This window comes from Pristiophorus japonicus, chromosome 21 (assembly GCF_044704955.1).
Source record: "Pristiophorus japonicus isolate sPriJap1 chromosome 21, sPriJap1.hap1, whole genome shotgun sequence".
Lineage (NCBI taxonomy): Eukaryota > Metazoa > Chordata > Chondrichthyes > Pristiophoridae > Pristiophorus > Pristiophorus japonicus.
The window spans coordinates 85672474-85692515 of NC_091997.1; the positions used below are offsets into that span (position 1 = coordinate 85672474).

Sequence of the window (20042 nt, forward strand, 5' to 3'; positions counted from 1 at the left end):
ATTCAGACCAGCCCTGAGCCCCATCCACACGAAACTGAGAACGTACACCAAAGAGCTTATCACTGTCCTGGGCAGCGCCATGGTCAAGGTCACCTACGAGGGCACGGTGCACGAACTGCCACTCTGGATTGTCCCGGGCGATGGCCCCACACTGCTTGGAAGGAGCTAGCTGGGCAAAATCCGCTGGAACTGGAATGATATCCGAGCGCTATCACATGTCAATGAGGCCTCATGTACCCAGGTTCTTAACAAATTTCCTTCCCTTTTTCAGCCAGGCATTGGAAACTTTTCCGGGGTGAAGGTGCGGATCCATTTGGTCCCAGAGGCAGGACCCATTCACCACAAGGCGCGAGCGGTACCTCACATGATGAGAGAGAGAGTGGAAATCAAGCTGGACAGGCTGCAACGCGAGGGCATCATCTCCCCAGTGGAATTCAGCGAGTGGGCCAGCCCGATTGTTCCAGTACTCAAAAGTGATGGCACGGTCAGGATTTGCGCCAGCCCAGCGAGGGCACAGCCAACACACCAGAACAGACATTTGTACCAAGGCGGTCCACCAAGGAAAGAAAGGCTCCCAACCGCCTCACCTAGTAAATAGTTTTCACTTTGACTTTGGGTGGGGAGTGATGTTGTGTATCTGTAAAACATGCACTCCCATGTTCCACCACCACGGAGCTCATCCCCTGAAGTCCCAAGGGATCCCAGCATCCCTTGGGAGCACTGTCTATAAGCCGGCCCCGAAGGCCTGTTCCTCACTCTGGAGTATCTGATTAAAGACTGAGATCACTTTAACCTCCCTGTGTGCAGCCTCATCTGTGTTAGGAACACAATAAAAGGTGTTATATAAATACAAGTCGTTTTTAGTGTGGTTGAGTTGTTAAAAGAGGACGAGGATTTCCTCTTTCATCACTTCTCTGTTTCTCTCACTGACCAGAATGTGATGGTGAAAGAGGCACCCAGCTTCTGAACCAGCTAGGAACGTGAAATGGCGCTTGGTGCTCTGTTTGTGGGTCTTTTCCTTCTGTTCCAACATGTTGTAGGTAAGGATCCATACTTTCAACTAATCTTCAACATGTTTATCTGGAAATATCAGTTTCTACCTGTACCTGAACGCAGAAATATAAGGATTGAAGGATATTGATTGCCATCAGTGCTGCTTTCACGCGGATGTTTAATGTACTCATATGACAGTTGTTGCTGGGTCATTTTAACACGGTTTAATCATGGGTGGTCAGTTTAAAATTGGCACTAAGAGAGTGAGGAGACAGATTAGGAGAACATTTTTTACACAGAGGTTTGTTTTGCCACAGGGAGTGGTTGACGCAGAGACATTTTCATCTTTTGAAGGAAAACTGGAAAACATTTGAAGCAGAGGAAGATTTGGGGCTGTGGGGAGAGCGAGGCAATGGGTTTGCTCTGGCAAAGAGCCAGCACTGGCACGATGGGCCCAATTGCCTCCTTCTGTGCTGCAAACGTCTTTGGTTCAACTCCTGTCTTAAAACAGTGCAGGGATGAAATACAAGAACAGTGCTGATCCTATCCCAATTTCCCTTACAACAGAATCATATCTCACTCTAGGAATGAAATAGTGGAAGATTTAGAAGAGTTAGAAGGATTTGCTGATGGGCTTTAATGGAGAGAGGGGGTGGGAAGTCCGTGCAGAGCATAAATGCGGCATGGAGCAGTTGGGCCGAATGGCCTGTTTCTGTGCCGAACATTCCATGTAATTCTGTGTAAGATTTTATGCTCAGGCTCGATCATTGGGAACTCGAAAGTAACAATTATATTTGATGACTCAGCCGAGCCTCACACCATTAAAGGGTGGAGACCACACTGGGCGGGGCCCACGACACCACTCGGACCAGGGCTCGAAATCAGCACCACTGGCAAAATGGAGCAGCTCAGGGCTTTCTGTACATTACAGACCGCCCATTCCGCGATTGTTCTGTAAGGAAATGGAAACCGACACTGTGTAAAGGGGGATTTGTAACCATACTCTGCAATTTGTTTCTAAACAGACTCTGTGTAATATGGGCGGTCTGCCGACAGATTCTGTTCCTCAAATGATAAGTGACGTCTGCCCCTAACCTCAGTCCAAACACGGCTGAGTTTTTTTTACATTTTTCGTTGCCAATCTTTCCAATTCTTTGTCAAATCACAAACGCCAGAGGTCACTTTGCACACATCAAGGATCACTCTGCGCCAATACTCTTAGCCAAAAGGTCTAGAGCCACTGCACCGTTCCTGGAAGTACTGCAATACCAGGTTCGTGCCATGGAGGTGGATGGGTCAGGCCCCCCACACACCTCCGTGGAGGTGGATGGGTCAATCCACCCCACCCACCTCCTATTTCCAAAAAGCATAGGAGCACCACCTTCCTGATCCAGGGAGAACCACTTTGGGGTCATGGTTACTCCCCTGTCAGGTCAGTTACGCATGATCTTAGACACGGCTGAGTTACAACCGAGTCTGACTGGGAGATGTGGTTTGGTGTTTATTCGAGCTCTGGCGTAATAGTGATCTATAGTACAGACACACCTGGGTCAGTGGGGCCAAGTTTCAGTTGAGTTGCTCCTGTTTTTTTGGAGCAACTGGTTTAGAATGGAATATCTTAGAAATTTGAATTCTCTGCATTTAGTTTGTTCCAGTTCTAGTCAGTTAGAACAGTTTCACTTTGGAACAGAATTTTTTTTTCAAAAGGGGGTGTGTCCGGCCACTTACGCCAGTTTTCAAAGTTTAGGCAGTGAAAACTTACTCCAAACTAAAGTAGAATGGAGTAATTGAAGATTTTTGTACGTTCGAAAAAACCTTGTCTACACTTTAGAAAATCAGGCGTAGGTTACAAATTCGGCGTAGGGAACGAGGGCGGGGGGGGGAGAGGGGGGGGAAGGGAAGTCATTAAATTCCACAATCAATCCTTCAGCCATGAACTCATTGAATGGCGGTGCAGGCTAGAAGGGCCGAATGGCCTACTCCTGCACCTATTTTCTATGTTAGTTATACTTATACAAATATTATACAAATAAATCCAACCTGAATAAAAATTTATAAGCAAAGAAAAGATTAAATAATCCATGTTCCGACCTGTGTGAAACAGCAGCAACCTTCAGGCAGGCCTTTCATGTTGGAGACAGGCAGGGGTGGTGTCAGTGTCTCGACGGCAGCCCCCACAGCAGCAACAAGCAGCCTTCGAGCTGAGCTGTGGTGCTTCAGGCAGGCCTTCATTCCGTTAGTGGCTGGCCGGCAGCCGAAGAATCAACACGCACGCAGCTTTCGAAGGGGGTTGAGGCCATTCGGCCACACGATAGGGGCGGCGTCAGTGGCTCGATGGCAGCCGAAGATACAGCAGCAGCTTTCGAGCTGTGAGGGGACTGAGGCCATTTGGCCAGGGAGAGGCAGCCACATAGACAGTTTTATACTTAAATTTGCAGAATGGGTGCTGCATTGTCAACACCACGTATTATGCAATGGTTTGCCATCAATTCACTGCATAGGAGAGAATTGATTAGAGCTCACTGCACCAGGAACATCGTAACCCGTAGGTTGCTGGGCAGGAGATCTTACCCACGTCAACAATATCGAGCCAGGCGCTCGTACCTGGACATGAGCGAGGCTGATTGTGTGAAAAGGCTGCGTTCACTGAGATCTGTGATATGGTGAGAGCAGATTTGCAGCCCAAAAGCAGACTGCCAACTGCCCTGTCTGTTGCAGTGAAGGTAACAGCTGCACTTTCTTTCTATGCCTCGGGATCGTTTCAGGCTACAACTGGAGATGTGTGTGCCATCTCTCAACGTGCAATACATGCCTGCATTTACCAGGTCACGGCTGCACTGTATGCGCGGAGGAATGACCATCAATTTCCCAATGACCGCACAAGCGATCCATGAGAGGGCTGTGGGCTTCTTCAGGATTGCTGGCTTCCCAAAGGTACAGGGCTGCATTGATTGTACCCACATAGCCTTGCGAGCACCTGTGGAGGATTCTGAGCAGTACCGAAATAGGAAAGGTTTCCACTCTATCAATGTGCAGCTCGTGTGTGACGACAAGCAGCGCATCATGTCAGTCGATGCGAGATACCCTGGCAGCACCCACGATGCGTTCATCCTACGCGACAGCGTTCTATCTGACATGTTTGAGCAGCAGCCAGAAGGGCAGAGCTGGCTACTGGGAGACAAAGGGTACGGCCTGACCATCTGGCTCATGACACCCCTACGCATGATACGGACAGAAGCTGACCGTCAATACAACATGGCGCACATTGCGACACGCATCATCATTGAGAGATCCATTGGCATATTGAAACAGCGTTTCGGATGCCTGGACCATTCCGGAGGACAGTTGCTATACTCTCCTCAGATTGTCGGTCACTTCACTGTTGTGTGCTGCATGCTTCATAACTTAGCCATCATGAGGCAGCAGGAGCTGGTAATGGAACCAGAAGACCCACGTGAGGGTCCAGTACCTGATGATAGTATTATGGAAGAGCAGGATGAGGATGATGACGACGATCAGGAAAGCATGCAAGTGCCTGATGCCGGAGCACGAGGTTGGAGGAGGGCTGTCCATCGTGCTCCTTTAACGATTGCTCGAGCCTTGTGCCAGCAGCTCATCCGTGAACGCTTCAACTACTGATGCCTGAGGGTTCTGTGACCACTTTTGCACATGGACATGTTTATTCTTTGCAGTTGTTCCGACGTTGTGTTGTGTTAATGGAACATTTAATGGAAGTTTTAATGAAAAAATATTTTATTGAAAAGTTAACGTCACTGTAATAAAATATTTGTTGTATCAAACTATACTTTTTAATATGACTCTTGAAGATCACTTAAAAACTTTATGGTCACTTATAAACTTGTAAAGTTACAAAAGTTACAAAACAATCGCAATGTGAAAAATCTTACTCTTAAGATCACTTAAACTTCAAGATCACTTTTTAGATGCAAAATTAAATAAGTTACAGAATGTGAGAGCATTTACACTAAAAGATCACTTGAAAACCCTGAGATCACTTATAAGTTGTAAAATTACAAAACTTACAAAACAATTTCAATTTGAAAAACGCTACTACAGCTACATCAAGAACAAGAACAAAAGCAGCAAAGAAAGGCTGCATCCATGTCTCATCCATATCTCAGTGAATGTTCACTTCCTCATAGGGGTGTCATTTGATTGGCCGGGCTGTGTGCCCTTATTGCAGCAGCTACCTCAACCAGGCCCTCCCTGACGGCCTGTGCCGTCATTTGCATGCCCCCCCGACGGCCTGTGCTGTTGATTGCACTCTCTCGGACATTCCCTCCCTAAGTTCCCGTGCCATTACTGCTATTTCTCCTGTCAGGACCGACAACTCTTCACCCACTGCACTGACGCCACCGATGAGTGATCGGGTAAGCTCATTGGTCTCCATACCCAACGCCACAACCTGAGCCGCATCTGTTGCATGCTGCATCTCAGGAGAGCGTGTCTCCAATCTCCTTCTCCTCTGCCTGGGTCTGCCTCGTGGCACCACTACACTGGGAGGCGCGGGCACGGACAGTGGGACGCTCTGTGTTGCAAGCGGCACCACTACACAGGGAGGCGCGGGCTGGGACTGTGGGACGCTCTGTGTTCCAGACGGCAGAACTAGAGGGAGAGACTCGGGTTGAAATGCTGGGATGCTCTGTGTTCCAGACGGCAGAACTAGAGGGAGAGACTCGGGTTGAAATGCTGGGATGCTCTGTGTTGCAGACGGCAGAACTAGAGGGAGAGGCTCGGGTTGGAATGCTGGAATGCTCTGTGTTGCAGACGGCAGAACTAGAGGGAGAGGCTCGGGCTGGAACGGTAGGACGCTCTGTGTTCCAGACGGCAGTACTAGAGAGAGAGGCTCGGGCTGGGATGGTGGGGCGCTCGGTGTTCCAGACAACAGCACTCGAGTGCGAGCCATGGGCTGGGATGTTGGACGAATGAGTATAAACTGCTCCATGATATCAGCAGCAGCACTGGGACCCGCAGCGTCGGAATCAAAACCATAGTAGATGGAGCCAGAACCTATGCGAGAGGGAGGAGCAGGCTCGGACGGTAGTGCACTGACTGTAGAAAGCTGCATTATACCAGCAGCACCACTGGGACCCGCAACATCGGAAGCAAAACCATGGAAGGTGGAACCAAGACCTATGCTAGGGGTTGAAACTCTGATGCCCCTTGATGGGGGCTCAAACATTAAATTGGAAGCTCTCCCCTGCAGACATTTCAGTCATCGCTGCCATCATCCAGTCTGGTTCATCCACATCTGGTTGTACTGGTCCTTGTTCTGTACCCTCAGGATCCTCAGGGTTGGAAGCAGCAGCACCGTCATCGTCATCATCATCAACATCATCATCATCATCATGTTCTGCAAAATACATCAGAACAGTCAAATGTTTAACAGCAAGGGAGGGGGCCGGATGGGTGGCATGAGTACTCTCACACATAGCAGGTTAGGCAGCAGGTTGATTTAAAGGGCCACGATGCATTTTCAGGACTTACCCTCTTCCTCGTGTGCAGGCCCAGCTTGTGCTGTACTGATTGCTTTTCTCCATGTACCACTCATCATAGCAGCTACCCTCTGTTCCAAGGGTGTCAGTGGATGCAGATTGGGCATGCCTCCTCCTGTCCGAGTTGCCTCCCTTTTGTTGTGGGCCAATTTCTTCTGCAAAGAGTAAAATCTAACTTTTTACAGAGTGTGTCAGTCTGCAAGGTGGGACATACAGATCGCCAGGTTACATTGTCTCCGTATCCACTCTATCAAAATCTCTCATCGTTTTAAAGACCTCTGTTAGGTCACCCCTCAGCCCTCTTTTTTCATGATAAAAGAGACCTAGCCTTTTCATCCTTTCCTCATGTGTATACCCTCGCATTTCTGATATCATCCTTGTAAATCTTCTCTGAACCCTCTCCAGTGCTTCCATATCCTTTTTATAATATGGCGACCAGAACTGTACGCAGAACAGGTGCAGCGCCTAAGACCCGAAACTCTCGGGACCGAGGCCATTCCGGATTCTGGGTTTTTCTGGACTTTCAATTTGCTTTCTGACATCACGAATCCGGAAACACCCACGCCCAGGTTTGAGTATTTCCGGATTTCGGAACATCTGAAAGGGGGGCGGAGGGGGCGCGGTGGTGGATTCCCACCAAGAAGCTGTTCGGGCCGCCTGGCCCCACTGCCAAGGATGTTGTCGGGCGGGGCTCTGCCGGAAGGTTGTTGTCGGGTGGTCCCCGCCGAGGATGATATCGTCAGATGAGCCCCGCCGAGGAGATCATCATCGGGTAGGTTGGCGAGGAGACCCCGAGGTAAGGGCAGCGACGTTGAGGTGAGCGGGGCTGGGTGAGCTGTAGCGAGGCCCAAGGTTGGGCAGCAACGGGGCCCCGAGGTGGGCAGGGTCATCGAGTCCAAATTTCCGGAACATTTTACGGATTCTGGACAACCCTACCACCAATCGTCCTGGAGTCTGGATTCCGGAACATTCCGGATTCTGGACTCCGGATTCTCAATGCTGCACCTGTACTCTAAGGCCCTGGAATTGGTGGAAGCTAAGTTCTGCCCAAAGGACCGCTGAGATCCTGACGGTACTTTGGCCGGAAGTTTCATGGAAAAATCTTGGAAAGACCGCCCGGCGGCAAAAATGGGACTTACGCCCTGAATCTGGGCGGCAGCGGGAGGTAGTTCCCATTCTCGGCGGCAAATGCAATCCTCAGCTAAGTACGAGGGCGGAACTGATAAAATTAAACATTTTCACAAAATTAAAAAAACACTAGAAATCCTTCAGCGGACCCCATCCACCTGAATCCCTGCAAAAGAAATAAAGAAAAGAACTGCACTTACCTTTTATTGCAGGTCTTCATACTTACCGTTGAGGTTAGACCTGCCTTCACGCGGCGGGCTTGTCCCCTGCTGGAGCGGAGGACCGCCCGGACCAAACTGTCAGCATTTACAATCATTCTCTCTGAAACTGACCCGAACTTCAGGATGTTGCGCATCTAAACGCGGAAATCCTGACGTTGCGGTCAGTCATTCAACACTCTGACACAGGCGACGCTGTGGATCCCCTACCACCGACCCCACCCCGTATTGCCGGCAATCAGTGAAATCAGTGCAGCTTTCCCACGCTAATTTTGCTGTTAAACACTCCATGAAATGTTAAGCCTTGTTAGATTAAGTGTAACTGGGGTTTTGACCAACAGTGTATTGACTGCAAAAAAAAAATCACGATTCCTTAATTTCCTGTGAGAGGCTTTGTTTCACGTTGACTGTTTAATGAGCTTTCCTGTCTCTATCTCTATCCCATTCTGCCCTTTCCCCGCAGGATCCACTTATCTCTTCTTCCGAGGACCAGGAGATGTCACCACTCTGCAATGCAACGTGCCCACCGGTGCTGGGAATAAAGTAACCTTGTGCAGCTCCAGTGATCCCGGGTCAGGAATGGGTGAAATAAAATGTCAGCACCCAAAGAACGAGAAGCCATGTGATGAAAATATCGGTCCTCAGGGAAGAAAAGGATACAGTGAGCCAGAGTGTACAAAATGCAAATTACATGACGACCAAACAGAGTCTCTGACATTCGCTGTGAAGACGATTAACTCGATGGTGTTTACCTTCATGGTTCAGGATTCCACAGAAGGAGGGGCATTGGAGTGTCCGTCCTGGCTCACACTGTCACAGTCGGGATGTGAAAACCACGACTTGTTCTTTGTGATAACCCAGGATGGTAGGTGCACTGGGGCAATATCGCGGGAGGGAACGGGGCAGAATCGGGGGAGGGATCGAGGAAGATATTCGGGAAGTATCGGGGGAGTGATCGGCAAGGTATTGCGAGAACATATAATGTAAGGTATTAGGTGAGACATTAGGGGAGATTTTTGGAGGCGTTGGGGAGGTACTGGAGGAGGTTTTAGTGCGGATAGCTGTCATTGGGAAAATGTTAGAGCCTTTATTAAGATGAAAATACCGCGTATGCAGATAAAGAGTAAATAGTGAGAAGTAGCTGGCACGGGTTTCAAACTGTCCAGGAGGTAACAGACATGGTAAGTGGGGGAATGCAGTGGATGTAGTGTACATGACCTAGTGTATAAGACCTAGCTCTGCCAAGCCAGTGTGGCGGTTGGTGTGCAACCGCCAGCACACATTAAAATCGACGCACAGGAATCTTCCATCCTTCACAGTGTAGTTCGGACCTGCAATATTAGGTCCTTCATTGAAACACCCGTGAACTTTTTGACGTGGAAGCAAGTCATCCTCGATTGGAGGGACTGCCTATGATGATGAGTGTACATGGTCTTTAGGAAATTCTTTGATAAAGTACCACACTAGAGATTATTATATTAACAAATATTCTTTTCAATCTTGTTTATATTTTCAGCTAATATATCTTCTATTGAAGAAAACTCCTTGTCGCTGACAGTGTCAGAAGGAGAGAATGTGACTTTACCCTGCCAGTTTCAGAATAGAAAACTACTCGCCTTCAATCTGTTTTGGTTCAGATCTGGAAACGTCAATAAGTGTCTGCACTCTGTTTCCATTGACTCTCAGGGGCCATATTCTAACCCACTCTGTTGTGTGGATAGAGAGTCGTCACAAATAATCTCTAACCAAAGCTCACACAATCCTTTGGTTAGCCGCCAGTCTCACAACCTTACTATTCACTCAGCGGGCCTGGTGGACACTGGGAGGTATCTCTGTGCTGTACACAGTCAGGATTCAGGGAAATCTGTCTGGAAGATTGCAGCAAACATCTCCCTTGTGACGGAGCCCAGTGCAGAAATTTCAGACTCTGCCACCTCAAACTCCTCAGAGACCAGCAACATAACTTATACAAATACTCAAAGTAAGTGATGCAATCTAGAACATGATGTGAACATTTAATATCAATAATTCAAGCTGTGAGATTCCAGGTCCATTGTCCAGTTTGTACCCTTTAGAAGTTGCTTCGATTTTCTTCCTTTGCCATTGCACTATTCTAGATTGTAACCAGAAAAGTATGTTCCTCAGCCCAGGTAAACAGTGTAATGAGCAGCGGGAAATCTTCAGACACTCCCACCTCAACATTTGGAATATCTTTAGTGACCAGCAGCATAACTCATAGTAAGTGATACAATCCAGAATATGATGTGAACCATTTAATATCAATAATTCAATATAAATAATATAAATAATTCTTTCAGGCAATGTCCCATATGTGAGATTCCAAATCAATTGTCTAGTTTTGTACCCATTAGACGTTGGTTCGATTTTCTTCCTTCGCAATTGCACTTTTCCAGATTGTAACCGGAAAAGTATCTTCCTCGGCCCAGGTAACCAGTGTGATCAGCTGTACATATAAGACGGCATTGCACAAACTGAACTTAATGTTGCTTCTCCTCTGCATTTCCAGACCCTGCCATCACTGTGAACGTAGCCATAGTGTGTCTGATTGTACTCATTTGCATTGTTGGGATAGTTTGCATTATTGGGGTAGTTTGCCGAAGGAAACGACAATCTGCCAAAGGTAAAGGTAAGCAAGAGCGTTAAAATGTTTGATCTAAATCTATAAAATTGTAAGAGCAGATTCCTTACATAGATTCTTACATTTATCTTTCCCATCTTACGGCATGTGTTGTGAAGGATCCTCAGCACCAGGACCCAGGTAGGGATGGGATTTGATCAGTATTTCGGCAGACTTTCTGTATAATTTTGCTCATTTAATGGAACATTTACAGGTTACTTTTCTTTGCTAACTGTAGGGCCGGTGATGTGCAGCTGACACAAGTGGCTGAATGTAAGTGACTAGAATTGCTGGCCAACTCTTCCGATCCTGGCCCTTTGAGAGTTGAAACTAAAAGCATGGTGTTCCCGCCCTTCTGTCCAGGTTTCCCGTACTCTGTGGTTCCCAGGAAGGATCAGAGCGATGACAACGAGCCTGTTGCGTATTCGGTGACAAGAGTTCCAACGCCGTCGAGCCAGCCAAGGCCTGGTGAAGGAATGGAGAGCACTGGCCCAAACATTGACTCTACAGAGCATGTGTACTGTTTGATCGAGGAGTCAATGGTCAAAGGGTAAGCAGAGTGACAGCTGTCACCCCTCGGCTACGGTCAACACTGACCACAACTTTGTTTTAGGATGGAGGGTTAGAAGATTGTTAATGTAATGAAGGTGAGGGGAGCCCATGCTGGCAAATGGGTTACTTTTCAACTTTGGCCACACAGTATCACTTGGAGCACTCCAGATTAGGCACAGCGTAAAACTCCCTCTGGACTGTCCCAACAATGTTCCTCAACTCCAAGGTCAGGAGAGAGGTCAGACATCTTCACTTCTCACACCTCATGTCCTGTTTGAGTGGAAGGGCCAATTTAGAGGTAGTTTTGTACTGTGGCTCACATGAGCTGCAAACTGGATCGAGATGACCAAATTAATATCATCAAGGACCCTGAGAGAAAATGTGAGAGAAAGAAAGAGACAGAGAAAGACAGAGACAGAGACAGACAGTGATAGATTCAGACAGAGACTGACCTGATATTGGAATAAAGGAGCACTATCAGAAAAACATCACTGTGCCCTTATGAAGTTATCTTTTTTTTTTAAACTCTCTCAGAACAATATTTTGGCATATGTGACCATAATGATCAATTTCGTCCAAATATTTTACTGAATGATTGGTAGTTTTAGGCAAGGAATTGGATTAGAAACATAGAAACATAGAAAATAGGTGCAGGAGCAGGCCATTCAGCCCTTCTAGCCTGCACCGCCATTCAATGAGTTCATGGCTGAACATGAAACTTCAGTACCCCCTTCCTGCTTTCTCGCCATAACCCTTGATCCCCCGAGTAGTAAGGACTTCATCTAACTCCCTTTTGAATATATTAAGTGAATTGGCCTCAACTACTTTCTGTGGTAGAGAATTCCACAGGTTCACCACTCTCTGGGTGAAGAAGTTTCTCCTCATCTCGGTCCTAAATGGCTTACCCCTTATCCTCAGACTGTGACCCCTGGTTCTGGACTTCCCCAACATTGGGAACATTCTTCCTGCATCTAACCTGTCTAAACCCGTCAGAATTTTAAACGTTTCCATGAGGTCCCCTCTCATTCTTCTGAACTCCAGTGAATACAAGCCCAGTTGATCCAGTCTTTCTTGATAGGTCAGTCCCGCCATCCCGGGAATCAGTCTGGTGAATCTTCGCTGCACTCCCTCAATAGCAAGAATGTCCTTCCTCAGGTTAAGAGACCAAAACTGTACACAATACTCCAGGTGTGGCCTCACCAAGGCCCTGTACAACTGTAGCAACACCTCCCTGCCCCTGTATTCAAATCCCCTCGCTATGAAAGGCCAACATTCCATTTGCTTTCTTAACCGCCTGCTGTACCTGCATGCCAACCTTCAATGACTGATGTACCATGACACCCAGGTCTCGTTGCACCTTCCCTTTTCCGAATCTGTCACCATTCAGATAATAGTCTGTCTCTCTGTTTTTACCACCAAAGTGGATAACCTCACATTTATCCACATTATACTTCATCTGCCATGCATTTGCCCACTCACCTAACCTATCCAAGTCACTCTGCAGCCTAATAGCATCCTCCTCGCAGCTCACACTGCCACCCAACTTAGTGTCATCCGCAAATTTGGAGATACTGCATTTAATCCCCTCGTCTAAATCATTAATGTACAATGTAAACAGCTGGGGCCCCAGCACAGAACCTTGCGGCACCCCACTAGTCACTGCCTGCCATTCTGAAAAGTACCCGTTTACTCCTACTCTTTGCTTCCTGTCTGACAACCAGTTCTCAATCCACGTCAGCACACTACCCCCAATCCCATGTGTTTTAACTTTGCACATTAATCTCTTGTGTGGGACCTTGTTGAAAGCCTTCTGAAAGTCCAAATATACCACATCAACTGGTTCTCCTTTGTCCACTTTACTGGAAACATCCTCAAAAAATTCCAGAAGATTTGTCAAGCATGATTTCCCTTTCACAAATCCATGCTGACTTGGACCTATCATGTCACCATTTTCCAGATGCACTGCTATGACATCCTTAATAATTGATTCCATCATTTTACCCACAACTGAGGTCAGGCTGACCGGTCTATAATTCCCTGTTTTCTCTCTCCCTCCTTTTTTAAAAAGTGGGGTTACATTGGCTACCCTCCACTCCATAGGAACTGATCCAGAGTCAATGGAATGTTGGAAAATGACTGTCAATGCATCCGCTATTTCCAAGGCCACCTCCTTAAGTACTCTGGGATGCAGTCCATCAGGCCCTGGGGATTTATCGGCCTTCAATTCCATCAATTTCCCCAACACAATTTCCCGACTAATAAAGATTTCCCTCAGTTCCCCCTCCTTACTAGACCCTCTGACCCCTTTTATATCCGGAAGGTTGTTTGTATCCTCCTTAGTGAATACCGAACCAAAGTACTTGTTCAATTGGTCTGCCATTTCTTTGTTCCCCGTTATGACTTCCCCTGATTCTGACTGCAGGGGACCTACGTTTGTCTTTACTAACCTTTTTCTCTTTACATACCTATAGAAACTTTTGCAATCCGCCTTAATGTTCCCTGCAAGCTTCTTCTCGTACTCCATTTTCCCTGCCCTAATCAAACCCTTTGTCCTCCTCTGCTGAGTTCTAAATTTCTCCCAGTCTCCGGGTTCGCTGCTATTTCTGACCAATTTGTATGCCACTTCCTTGGCTTTAATACTATCCCTGATTTCCCTAGATAGCCACGGTTGAGCCACCTTCCCTTTTTTATTTTTACGCCAGACAGGAATGTACAATTGTTGTAATTCATCCATGCGGTCTCTAAATGTCTGCTATTGCCCATCCACAGTCAACCCCCTAAGTATCATTCGCCAATCTATCCTAGCCAATTCACGCCTCATACCTTCAAAGTTACCCTTCTTTAATTTCTGGACCATGGTCTCTGAATTAACTGTTTCATTCTCCATCCTAATGCAGAATTCCACCATATTATGGTCACTCTTCCCCAAGGGGCCTCGCACAATGAGATTGCTAATTAATCCTCTCTCATTACACAACACCCAGTCTAAGATGGCCTCCCCCCTAGTTGGTTCCTCAACATATTGGTCTAGAAAACCATCCTTTATGCACTCCAGGAAATCCTCCTCCACCGTATTGCTTCCAGTTTGGCTAGCCCAATTTATGTGCATATTAAAGTCACCCATTATAATTGCTACACCTTTATTGCATGCTCCCCTAATTTCCTGTTTGATGCCCTCCCCAACATCCCTATTACTGTTTGGAGGTCTGTACACAACTCCTACTAACGTTTTTTGCCCTTTGGTGTTCTGCAGCTCTACCCATATAGATTCCACATCATCCAAGCTAATGTCTTTCCTAACTATTGCATTAATCTCCTCTTTAACCAGCAATGCTACCCCACCTCCTTTTCCTTTTATTCTATCCTTCCTGAATGTTGAATAACCCTGAATGTTGAGTTCCCAGCCCTGATCATCCTGGAGCCAGGTCTCCGTAATCCCAATCACATCATATTTGTTAACATCTATTTGCACAATTAATTCATCCACCTTATTGCGGATACTCCTTGCATTAAGACACAAAGCCTTCAGGCTTGTTTTTTTAACACCCTTTGTCCTTTTAGAATTTTGCTGTACAGTGGCCCTTTTTGTTCTTTGCCTTGGGTTTTTCTGCCCTCCACTTTTCCTCATCTCCTTTCTGTCTTTTGCTTTTGCCTCCTTTTTGTTTCCCTCTGTCTCCCTGCATTGGTTCCCATCCCCCTGCCATATTAGTTTAAATCCTCCCCAACAGCACTAGCAAACACTCCCCCTAGGACATTGGCTCCGGTCCTGCCCAGGTGCAGACCGTCCGGTTTGTACTGGTCCCACCTCCCCCAGAACCGGTCCCAATGTCCCAGGAATTTGAATCCCTCCCTGCTGCACCACTGCTCAAGCCACGTATTCATCTGTGCTATCCTGCGATTCCTACTCTGACTATCACGTGGCACTGGTAGCAATCCCGAGATTACTACTTTTGAGGTCCTACTTTTTAATTTAGCTCCTAGCTCCTTAAATTCATTTCGTAGGACCTCATCCCTTTTTTTAACCTATGTCATTGGTACCAATGTGCACCACGACAACTGGCTGTTCTCCCTCCCATTTCAGAATGTCCTGCACCCGCTCCGAGACATCCTTGACCCTTGCACCAGGGAGGCAACATACCATCCTGGAGTCTCGGTCGCGGCCGCAGAAACGCCTATCTATTCCCCTCACCATTGAATCCCCTATCACTATTGCTGTCCCGCTCTTTTTCTTGCCCTCCTGTGCAGCAGAGCCAGCCACAGTGCCATGAACTTGGCTGCTGCTGCCCTCCCCTGATGAGTCATTCCCCTCAACAGTACTCAAAACGGTGTATCTGTTTTGCAGGGGGATGACCGCAGGGGACCCCTGCACTACCTTCCTTGCACTACTCTTCCTGCTGGTCTTCCATTCCTTATCTGGCTGTGGACCCTTTCCCTGAGGTAAGACCAACTCACTACACGTGATACTCACGTCATTCTCAGCATCGTGGATGCTCCAGAGTGAATCCACCCTCAGCTCCAATTCCGTAACACGGACCGTCAGGAGCTTGAGGTGGACACACTTCCCACACACGTAGTCGTCAGGGACACCGGAAGTGTCCCTGAGTTCCCACATGGTACAGGAGGCTGAACACTCTTTGCAGAGAGGACAGCTTACATAGCAGACTCAGAGAGATAAAGAGAGATATGGAGACAGTAACAGAGACACAGAGAGACAGAGAGAGACAGAGAGAGACAGACAGAGAGCAACACAAAGAGAGAAAGAGAAAGAGAGACAGTGTTTTGGATCGATAATAATAGATCCAGGTTCGGGATCTGGGTGAATGTTAAATAATAGACAAGACAAATGAAGTAAAGAATAAAATACCGTTTACTGAGGGAAAATAAATATTAATTAAAAAGTTTACGAAGAAAAGAGAAGTATGATAAGATGCAACAACGTTCATGGCCTTCGGCCTGTCGGGAACTCTGCAGCGAAGGCTGGTCAGGAGCCTTGGGGGTCCCGGCACCGCTCGCGAATCGCGGTCCAAGGTGAAGTTCGAAGAGCTAAGGGACAGTGCCGCTCCTTTATACTATTAAACAAAACATGGGTGCATGTGGCTTATGGCCAACTCCTAATCTGTAATGCCCCGGCTGCTTGTCCACAAAGCATGAGATCTCGAGGCGCCGACAGTCTCATAATAAGCTGGTGTGCATCTCAAGATCGCTTCCCTCTCTCTCTCTCTATAGCAACAACAATCCACGAAGCATGGAGCAGAAACACACTGTAAATGACTAAATATCATAATTAACTTTATGTGATTAACCCTATACAATAGAGATGGAGATAGACAGTGAGACGGGGATCGAATAACAGACAGAGAGCGAGAAACAGAGACAGAGAGAGAAACAGCAAGACCAGCAGAGACAGAGAGAGAGAGACAGAGAGAGAGACAGCGAGAGAGAGAGAGAGAGTGAGAGAGAGAGTGAGAGAGAGAGACGGAGACAGACAGAGAGGCAGCGAGAGAGAGAGAGAGAGAGAGAGAGAGACAGTGAGACAGGCAGAGAGAGACAGAGAGAGACGGAGGCAGGCAGAGAGAGAGACGGAGACAGGCAGAGAGACAGCGAGAGAGAGAGAGAGAGTCAGTGAGACAGGAAGAGAGAGACAGAGACAGGCAGAGAGAGACAGCGAGAGACAGTGAGACAGGCAGAGAGAGACAGAAAGAGACGGAGACAAAGAGAGAGTCTGAGAGAGCGAGAGAGAGAGAGAGAGAAAGACAGGCAAAGAGAGACAGTGAGAGAGAGAGAGAGAGACGGAGACAGTCAGAGAGAAACAGCGAGAGAGCGAGAGAGAGAGAGAGGGAGAGACAGAGACAGAGACAGAGAGAGCAACAGAGAGAGAGGCATAGAGAGAGACAGGGAGAGACGGTGATAGGCAGAGAGAGAGACAGAAAGAGAGAGACGGAGACAGATAGAAACAGCGAGAAAGAGAGAGAGAGACAGGCAGAGAGAGACAGAGACACAGAGAGACTCAGAGCGAGAGAGAGAAGGAGACAGGTAGAGAGAGACAGAGAGAGAGACAGGGAGAGAGACCGTGCGAGAGAGAGACAGATGGAGAGAAAAAGAAAGAAACAGAGTGAAAGAGAATTGGTGAGACAATCCGAGAGTCAGAGAGTGACAGACAGAGAGTGAGAGACAGAGAGTGACAGACAGAGTGACAGACAGAGAGTGACAGTCAGAGAGTGACAGTCAGAGAGTGACAGACAGAGAGTGACAGACAGAGTGACAGACAGAGAGTGACAGTCAGAGAGTGACAGTCAGAGAGTGACAGACAGAATCAGGGAAAATGAATGAGGGAATTTCAGGCTGGGTTAGACTGAAATCCAGGCCAGTGGGGAGAAAGTGACTGAATGTAGTTTCCACTTACAGCTGTTTAATATTGTTTGAATCATATGTTACTCATTTTTCACACATTTAATTTTCTGTTTTCCCAGTGATGACGGCAAAACTGAAATCCAGGCAGTAAAATGTAAGTCGTGGCAATCTTTCAGTATCTTTCATTATCTGTCCCCACATGGAAGTGAAACCCATCAAACGCGATCTCCTCTTAATTTCTAGGCAGTGACCGCACGGACCATATACCGCAGGTTGAAACCTCTTTAGCCATTGAACTCAAACCAGACGGCCAATCGCAGCCCAAAGAGGACAGTAAGGAGGATCCCGTTGCTCTGTCTAATGAGCAGACTTATTCTTTGATAGGTTGCCCGGGGACAGGGAGCCCAGGAGACACGGAGACAAGGTCTCGGCTGGAGGAAGATGATCCACAACCTGGCCCGTTAGAGATGGAAGAAAATCCTATTTATGCTAAAATAGAGGAAGCCTGAATGTGATTGAGTAATGGGAGAAAGGCAACGGATAACTTGGTTAAACTCATTGTGGTACTAGATTTTAAAATATATATTTTACACTGGGTATTGAACACTTTCCCACTGCAGACCCCCAGGGTGGGGGAGAATTCGACATTGTTGCACTGGATTTCTGGATGGATCATGGGTGCAAAAGAGGTCCAATTTAGGAGGCCAACCCACCATGCCCGAGTAGTGTCGGAAACATGTTTGATGCCATATTGGTTTGGGCCTGTAGAGGAGTCCCTGATGTAGGCGTTAGGCTCCTTTGAATATGCTAATAAGGGGCCTACCACTTATTCCAGGATCCAAACCGGCCATTATCACATTGCTGTTTGTGGGACCTTGCTGTGTGCAAATTAGCTGCCACTTTTCCTAAATTACAACAGTGACTAAACTTCAAAAAATACTTAATTCGCTGTAAAGTGCTTTGTGATCTCCAGAGGTCATGAAAGGCACTCGATAAATGCAAGTCTTTCAATTCATTCATTAATTTTGAGGGAAGGGAAACCACGCAGAATACAGGTGGACAACCGACGCTCGTTGAACACAAGTGCGTTTTCACAGATTGTAACATTGAAGCTGCTTGAAGCGCAGGATTGTGTGTGGAGATATCTTCTCCCAATGTTTCACAAATGATATAAAGCCGCTGGTGGCAGCTCCTTGCCTTTCTCGGTTTGTTCTGAGTTTTTGTGGCGACCGACACAGAACACGGAGACAGACTCAATGTGAGTTTCCACTCTCACCGACACCGGACGAGGGCGATGGGAACCCACGGTTGAAGAATATAACTGTAACACATTCGACGTGAAATTGGTCCTCGCCAGTTTCGACTTTGATGGAAATGAAATTCGGGCTCGGTGTGAAACGTGCGCTCGATTCGCGATGAGCTTCACACTGCTGGCGAAGAGCAACTTCATCCCCTTGGACTCTGCTTAGATAGAACAACGCATCGCTGGTGTGTAATACGCAAAATGGAACTTGTGTGATTGGAAGTCATTCAATAAACACTGTTTAAAAATTATAACTAAATGACGAGCTGTGTCATCTGTCCAGCAGGAATTTTATGGCAAACTAATTGAATGAATGAACTGATCTCAGTGAAGACACTGCATTTAGACTCAAGGGGAAGTGGGAGGAGGTAGGGGGTGTGGGGAGAGTGGGAGTGAGGAGGGTTTGAGGGGATTAGGAGGGAGGAGTGAGTGGGCAGTGGGGAGTGGGAGGGAAGGGGGAGTGGGAGGGAGAGTGGGGAGTGAAGAGGGTGTGAGGGAAGGGGCAGTGGAGAATGATAGGCTAGGGGGAATGGGAGGGTGGAGTGGGGGGAGTGGGAGTGAGGAGGGTGTGGGGGGAGTGGGTGGGAGGGGGAGTGGAAGCAAATTTATGAGGACGCTGAGGGAAGTTCATGATTGTGTAAGAGAAAGTTTGGTATAAATTGTCAGCCCCCAGCAGATCGCTAAAGAGTATTTTTAAAAGCATAAAACATTTCAATGTTGAAATGTTGAACAATACATGTCTATCAGTAAGATAAAAGGACTTTCACGCGAGAGTCACCAATCCCACACTCCTTGAGGGCAGCCATGCTCAAACGGGTCAGGGGTTAGCTCTGTGACCCTCTGCTCCATTGTGTCTCCTTGAAGCAGAGCTCACTCTGACGGCAGGTTGGGGGGGAGGGGGTGGGAGGGGACAGAGTCAGTGAATTAACCCTCATAACCCTGGCATTTGCCTCATTGTCCAGCCCTTGGCTTCAGCACGATCTCTGAAACAATGGGTGCCATTTGCAATATGAGCACCACACGCAAGGACTGGTGTGTAGCAAATCCAAACGAACTCAGTACGGAAATGGAAGGAAGCGTGTGATGATTGGAAATTTTAATTGATGGGAGCAAGTCTAAAAGGCTCAGCTATTTACAGCTTGTTAGTAGAAGCGGGTGTGAGCAGAAATGCCAACCGCACTGTCGCATAAATCAAACGATGAACTCTTAAAAATCATGAGGTTTGCTATACAAATCATGAGTTGCTATTTTTTTCCCTGACCCCTTGCTTACCTTTGATCCTGGACAGGAAGCGCAGTCCGCGACCTTTGCTCCCAGACAGGAAGCGCATTCGGCCGTCACTA

General features: G+C 47.4%; 1 protein-coding gene across 4 annotated transcripts; it reads left to right on the forward strand.

The window, feature by feature from the left end:
* Nucleotides 1-943: 943 nt before the first annotated feature.
* LOC139233740 (uncharacterized) lies at nt 944-18930 on the forward strand. Of its 4 annotated transcripts, none has more exons than XM_070864207.1 (10): nt 944-1040; nt 8319-8720; nt 9372-9836; nt 10001-10093; nt 10383-10502; nt 10613-10634; nt 10732-10766; nt 10857-11043; nt 17516-17550; nt 17640-18930. In XM_070864207.1, exons 1-10 carry the CDS (start codon nt 986-988, stop codon nt 17903-17905), a joined length of 1680 nt encoding a protein of 559 aa, XP_070720308.1. In that variant the 5' UTR covers nt 944-985; the 3' UTR covers nt 17906-18930. The 4 variants fall into 4 exon arrangements, with proteins under 4 accessions (XP_070720308.1, XP_070720311.1, XP_070720309.1 ...); XM_070864210.1 differs by having other exon boundaries at nt 17781-18930; XM_070864208.1 differs by having other exon boundaries at nt 10383-10496.
* Nucleotides 18931-20042: the final 1112 nt, after the last annotated feature.